General features: G+C 41.6%; 1 protein-coding gene across 1 annotated transcript; it reads left to right on the plus strand.

The window, feature by feature from the left end:
- The first annotated feature begins 295 nt into the window (after positions 1–295).
- LOC134088777 (betaine--homocysteine S-methyltransferase 1-like) lies at positions 296–5,759 on the plus strand. Its single transcript, XM_062542895.1, has 8 exons — positions 296–440; positions 731–863; positions 1,484–1,596; positions 1,868–2,059; positions 2,558–2,705; positions 3,639–3,821; positions 4,818–5,046; positions 5,441–5,759. Exons 1-8 carry the CDS (start codon positions 408–410, stop codon positions 5,532–5,534), a joined length of 1,125 nt encoding a protein of 374 aa, XP_062398879.1. The 5' UTR covers positions 296–407; the 3' UTR covers positions 5,535–5,759.
- The last annotated feature ends 1,461 nt before the right edge of the window (positions 5,760–7,220 follow it).

The raw sequence follows: 7,220 nt of genomic DNA on the forward strand, positions 1-7,220 counted from the left end.
CTGGGACCTTGAATTCCCCCTTGGGGATCAATAAAGTATCTATCTATCTATGTGTTCATGTATGTGTATATAGGCTGCAGTATGCATATCTTCCACTGTATCAATTATGTTCCTACGGTATATCAGATTTGAAAAGAGGGCAAAGCTGCAAGTGTGAAGCTTTTCACCACAGACACAAAGCAGGATGATTAATGTCCAACAGATAGTGCTCTGACAGAAGCCTGAGGCAAATTATGGAATTGCTTTTCGTGTTTTCACAAACTCCGCCCATCAATGTTCACTCCCTCCTCTTAATAAAAGGTGTCCCTTCTTAAATCTTCTGTTATAGTAGGCATGCAACAGCTGTCGTAAGTTACACTGATCAGGAAATTACATTAACTTGCACGGAGTGCCTTTTCAATACTCGCATGACGACCAAAAAAGCAGGAGCAATGAAAAAGGTAGGCTAAGTAGCATATAACCAGAAAGCTTGTTATAGGCCGGAGTGAATAATTAATAGACTATTTTAAAATGCAAACATGCCAGAAAATTGTATTTCATTCTTAATATTTGTAAGCAAGATAGAACTTTTTTTAAACTAAGACTGACTTAAAACAGTGCCAGGTGCCTCCCAGCACGACAAACAGGTAATCTGTATTAAAAAGCAAACCCTGCCTGCGTTAACCTTGGTGGCCAGCTATTATAAGGATCTATTGCAATATGATGACAACATCCTCTTACCGTGCTTAAGGGTATTTTGGAGCGCCTGGAGGCTGGGGAAGTGGTCATTGGAGACGGAGGATATGTTATTGCGCTGGAGCGAAGGGGCTACGTGACGGCCGGTCATTGGACACCAGAGGCCGCTGTGGAGCATCCGGAGGCCGGTAGGAATATTTTGCATCAATTTGTTATTGATAAAGGGATACTGCACAATATTAGTAGACTGACATTGCAGAGTTTTTCTGTGACACATAGCCTGAGTATTATGATTTCCAGAAAATGAAATTTAAGTTAGATGTAAGTAGAGTTAATTTACCGTGATTTAATGCATGTTAGATTAGTTACAAATGATAATGAGAACTGGGCATGTTTTCCATTTGTGTCCTGCAGCAAAAATCTGTAACAACGAGTTTGAGTTAGTTGGCCAATGGCCAGACACATTCTGCAGTATGACTAGAGCATGCAATCACATCATCGATGATGATGGAACAATATATTGTGCAGCCCTTCATAGATAGCCCTTCACATTAATGTGTACGTATTACAAATGTGCACTCATAGGCTTCATCATTTTAGGCTATTTTTACTTTATGAGGTTGTTGTTTGAACAACACTTGTGTCTTCTAAGTTAGGAGTAGGCCTACAGACTATGTATTTCCTGAGCGCAACTGTATAGTTAAGTGAGAAGTGCCGACATCGAGGAATTGTTGATGTTTTGTGGTTCTATCTGTTGCCAAACAAAGTTCAGCCCAACCCCCAGGCTCACCCTATCCTCTCCTCTCAGTGAGACAGATTCACAGGGAGTTTCTGAGGGCAGGGGCCAACGTGATACAGACCTTCACCTTCTACTCCAGTGATGATAAACTAGAGCTGAGTGGCAGTGTCACCAACATTACAGTAAGTAAACACATGTGACATAACATGGTTCACCTGAATGGACAGATTTTGATAAAAAAAATGGCCTTTTGCCTTTTACAGCACTAGCTTGTTAGAATGTACACAATGTGATTGAGAAGACATGCATCGATTTACCTTACAGCAAGTGCTAGATTAGATAGTGGGAACATCACGCCTACTTTATAATACCTTCTTTGTCCATGGAACTTTCACATTTCCCTACAACTGTGACTACTGGCAGAATGTGATATTCTAATACTTTGTCTCAAAGGGTCAACAAATCAACGAGGCTGCATGTGACCTCGCCAGGGAGGTGGCCAATGAGGGGGATGCTCTTGTTGCAGGGGGTGTCTCTCAGACTCCACTCTATAAAGACAGCAGCAACGAGAGTGAAGTGAAGGCCATCTTCAAGAAACAACTAGATGTGTTCGTCAAAAAAAATGTGGACTTTCTGATTGTGGAGGTACTATTGTTTGGAATGGCCAGTGAAGTTCCTAATATCTTTGCATTCATGGCATCCAATTGCAGCCTTTACTTTTCAAGGCCTTTTGTAACCCAGTACCTCAAATAACATAGGCCTATAGGCTAAACATACAGTACAGTACATGTTAATTACAATGGAGTAGAGTTTCTGATACATGTTGACATATTTGATATCTGGTTCCTGATTTACATTTTGGTCAAAGTGTGAAATGTAACTAACAGCTAATCGAATAACTATGCTAGATCTACTTGCTAATTTTATAGTGTTAGCCAGATTATAAGTATCGATGGGTCATCTTAATACTCACACATACCTCACGATAGCTTTAGTTTGTGTCTGAGACACTTTGCTCATTGCCTGACTTAAATAAGGATCTGTTATGTCAATTTAGCCCCAAGATAAGAGTAGAGCCTGAGCTACTGTAGTCGATTGAATGACCTGTAACAGCACCCTCTCCCCTACTGCTCTTGACAACAGTATTTTGAGCATGTGGCAGAGGCAGAGTGGGCAGTGCAGGTTCTGAAGACCAGTGGGAAGCCGGTGGCGGCCTCTCTTTGCATCTCTCCAGAGGGGGACATTGATGGGGTCAGCCCTGGGGACTGCGCAGTCAGGCTTGTGAAGGCTGGTAAGTCACTTATTTATTTATGTTTTTTACCCGTATTAATAGAATGGGTCCTAATCTATATTATGGGCAAAGTGCAAAGTCCAAAGGTCTAGCAAAAAGTGGTAACACTTCATTTGAGCGTATCTACATAAAAGAGACATGACACTGTCATGAACACATGACACTGTAAGCAGTGGCGCAGCAGCCCAAAAGGTACTGCGGAGCGCTGCGGAGCCTAGACCCTGCCTTCATGGCGTCAGGTCTTTGCCCTAATTGGCTTTTACATCCCTGACATATGTGCAGGTGTTTAGATGCCTCTTCATATCCGTAAGGGTCCATGCGGGTCCATGCCTCATGTTTCGTCACATGGTCAAGTCTAGACTATGGGAAGTAGAGAGTGTACAACTTCATAGCAGCGTTTGTATCCCCTCCCCTGCTGTCACCGGCAGCTCTCGTTGCTGCAAGAGGTCATTTGGAGTTGAACTTGAACGTGCCTATTTCCTGGTCCAAGTTAACTTCTGTTGACATTGGACATTGGCCCACACTTACTGTATTGCTAATCAGGAGTCCACATCCAGTATGATTGAAAGGAATGTCATGACACATGAACCCTGACTTTATCAAATGTTTATGACACATGACACGTACATGACAGTGTCATGTCACTCTCATGTAGGTACCTTCAAGTAAAGTGTAACCCAAAAACGTAAAATCTAAAGATAAACCCTGCAAGATAAGTGCAGACATCGGTGGATGAGCTCATTGTTATCACAAGCTACACATACTGTAGCTTAAGTTCATTCACACAACACTTTGCCCATTATTTAAACAAGGACCCATTCACATTGTAACTTTTTGAAATGATCATTACTGTAAATCACTCGTACATTTGTGGTACTTTTTTCTCTTGTTGTTTTCCCAATAAGCATGACACTAACCATATGAGGTGTTCAGGGGCCCAGATTGTTGGAATCAACTGCCATCTGGACCCGCTGACTTGTGTGCGGACGGTGAAGCTGATGAAGGAGGGGCTGGAGGCTGCCAAGCTGAAGGCCCATCTGATGGTGCAGCCCCTGGGCTTCCATACCCCAGAGTGCAACCACACCGGCTACCTCAGCCTACCTGAGTTTCCCTTCGGTGAGCAGCATACACACCCTGTTTTCTAAACTGTCAACTGTTTTTTTTTTTTTTTTTAATTTAAGCTCATTTTTAACTGATTATGTGACTATTCTCAGGGGAATGGGATTATGGGATTATGGGATTGTACATGATAGATACAGATAGATAGATAGATAGATCAATAAAGTATCTATCTATCTATCTATCTATCTATCTATCTATCTATCTATCATGTACAATCCCATAATCCCATTCCCCTGAGAATAGTCACATAGTCAGTTAAAAATGAACTTATATAAAAAAAAATAATAAATAAAATAAACAAATGAAAAAAAAAAAACAATATTGCTCTGTTTCAACTATTGATTTGTTGTCTTTGTACTACTGAATACTAATATCAATATCAGTCATTGAAGTAGAGGAATTGTATTGCTTTTTTATATATATCTATACTGTATAGTTCATTTTTAATTTGATGCCAGCAAAGCGTTTCAAAACATTTGGGACAGAGGCATGTTTACACTGTGTTGCATCACCTCTTCTTTTAACAACAGTCTCTAAACAGTTGAGAGACTAGTTTGTGGAGTGTGGGGAGTGAAAAGCTGTCCCATTCTTGCCCATAATAGGATTTGAGCTGCTCAATAATCGGGGGTCTTCTTTGTCGTGTTTTCCGTTTCATGATGTGCCAAATGTGACAAGTCTGGTGGACTGCAGGCAGGGCATTTTAGCACCTTGAATTGTCTACTATGGAGCTATATGTTGTTGTAATATTTCCTCAAATATTCAAGCCCATCCTTGAAAAACACCATGCCTGAATAGCAGGATATGTTGACACAATGAGCGTATATTTGTCATATAATAGGCAAATTCCTCAATTTCAACTTTTGAGATGTTGTTTATGTTTTATTTTCAGTGAAATGCAGGTTTGCATGATTTGCAGATCATTACCATATGCAGTGTGGATGTGTTTGTGTGTGTGTGTTTGTGTGTCCTAACCGGTGTGTGTGTTTTCAGCACTGGAGGCAAGGGCAATGACCAGGTGGGACATGCAGAAGTATGCCAGGGAGGCGTACAAAGTAGGAATCCGTTACATCGGAGGCTGCTGTGGGTTTGAGCCCTACCACATCCGTGCTTTGGCAGAGGAGCTGGCACCAGAGAGGGGCTTCCTGCCCCCAGCATCGGACAAACATGCCATGTGGGGCAAAAATCTGGCGTTGCACCCCAAACCCTGGGTGCGGGCCAGGTGAGTTGTTGAATAACTTTTACGCTTGTTTCCAGCTTGTTGTATCATTCTGTTTTTTTAGGATTAACCGGAAGTTAGGTATCATTCTTACACTCTTACTCCAGAAGTTTTATCATTCTCTCTTGCAACATTTGCAGGGTTCATTCAGCAGTTCAGTGTTGTGTGTAGTTTGCACATTTCATGTTGTCATATTAAGTGACTAAGAGGCTATTCTTGAATTTCCCCTTGGGGATCAATAAAGTATCTATCTACCTATCTATAAAGTATCTATCTATCTATCTATCTATCTATAAAGTATCTATCTATCTATCTATCTATGTATCTATCAGTATGAATGATCCATTCTAATGCTTGGAACATTGAGATTTGGTTTCTTTTTTTCCCCCTCCTGAAGGGCCCAGCGAGGATTCTGGGAAAACCTTCTGCCGGCGTCAGGACGACCAAAGTGCCCCTCCATGGCAACTCCCGAGGATACGCCTGCAACCTAGCCAGTTCAGCCGGACAGTGCTGTAAACACACACAGGAGGATGAATCATGAATTCTGAACATACTCCAAGCTGATACATAAACATGTGCAATTATCACACCAAAGACTACACGCTGATGTAACCCGTATAGACCGGTGCTTTCCCTTAAGTCACTTTTGAAACGCACAATGTTTGTTATAGTCCTTGTTTTTACAAAGAGAAAAATAAACCCAAATGTAAAAATTGTCTCAGTTGTCTTTCTGGATATGTAAACCCATTAAAGAAATGTTTGAGGTTGTTTACTTGAGTTGTATTTTGAGGTCACAATGACATATTACTTTATATGAACTGTTTCTGTCTTTTAGAGTTATGGGTTTAAGTTTGGGGTTGGGTTGGGTATAGTTGGGTTTAAGTGCTGAGATATTTGTACAGTAATACATCAGCATATGAGATCAGCAGAGAGACTTGCCGCCATCATAAATCCTGGGCGTTTTTTTTAGTGTGTGAATTTATGTTTGCTAATTATGTCGTAATTATTTTTATGCTTCTTTGATGTGGCTTAGCATACTTTCCAGGGATGGAGGGGGGGTTATTCAGAGTCGCTCTCTATGAAGTCGCCACAGGCTTTAATTCCACAATTGTGTTGAAAAGTATTCTGTATTCTTTACCTTAATTTGAAAGATATACTGTATGGCTCTAGCACCCTACAAAAACAAAAAAAATGCATCGGGAGAAGGAAGCACTACAAGGCTCCAATGGCTCTTCCAACAACAGGGGTGTGATGTGGGTATACTTTCATAGAAACTAAATTCCAGGCAGTCCATCCTTAGGTCATACACACACACACACATACTGTGTATACTGTATATTTACATATACGTATACATATACATATACAAACACACACATACAGTGATTTGCTACTGTACTTGTGTTTTATGGGCAACTAGTTTTCTTCGGAACACAAGTTTTAGACCGAAACTACTGCTTTAAATTAGACATTGTTGAGGTGGAGTGAGGAGGGACTTAGCCCCGGCTGTTTTAGTACATGAACATTTAAGTCTAAGCATGCTGTAGCTATTAACAGCAGATGAGCGACACTGGTTCTCCCCCTCCTCCCCCTCCTCCGCCTCCTCCTCCTCCATTAAGTGTCCCCATTGGATGTCCCCACCACATAGCACACAGCAGAGTCTGGAACTCACCACACGGAAGAAGAGAGGGAGAGAGGGAGAGAGAGAGAGAGAGAGAGAGAGAGAGAGAGAGAGAGAGAGAGAGCATGCTGCTGATTCCCCCACCCCCACTGAACCCCAGCTGCTATAATCATAGGTCCTCACATCTGGTGTGCAGCCAGTGGCAGAAAGCTTAAAGGAGACAGCGCAGTCACTTGAAAAGCCATTATGTCTGCAGCCCTTTGAGAGCTCTTTCGGGAGGCCTGTTTGTGAGCTGTGTAAGGGAAATACCAGCGAAACTAGCCTGCACCATATTCACATGCTCTACTCGTTTGATCATCTTTGATGCCACTTTGGTAAATTCAAGTTCATAGACGTTCAAGTTCAAGTTCTTACGTATTCATTTCGGAAGGTGATTTTGGTTTTCTTTACCTGTGTTATCATTGCCCACGTAATCAAGTGTGCAGCAGGGGTATGCCACTGATTTTGCATATGGAATCATAATTCACAGTCAAGAACCATGAAGAAGAGTAAATGA

The sequence above is a fragment of the Sardina pilchardus genome, chromosome 8 (genome assembly GCF_963854185.1).
Source record: "Sardina pilchardus chromosome 8, fSarPil1.1, whole genome shotgun sequence".
Classification (NCBI taxonomy): domain Eukaryota; kingdom Metazoa; phylum Chordata; class Actinopteri; order Clupeiformes; family Clupeidae; genus Sardina; species Sardina pilchardus.

Excerpts from the sequence above, each read along its gene's own strand:
- LOC134088777 (XM_062542895.1), top strand. The coding sequence starts at position 408 with ATGACGACCAAAAAAGCAGGAGCAATGAAAAAG. Across the intron at positions 441-730 it reads AAGCAGGAGCAATGAAAAAG|GGTATTTTGGAGCGCCTGGA; the intron begins GTAGGCTAAGTA and ends ACCGTGCTTAAG. Across the intron at positions 5,047-5,440 it reads AAACCCTGGGTGCGGGCCAG|GGCCCAGCGAGGATTCTGGG; the intron begins GTGAGTTGTTGA and ends CCCCTCCTGAAG.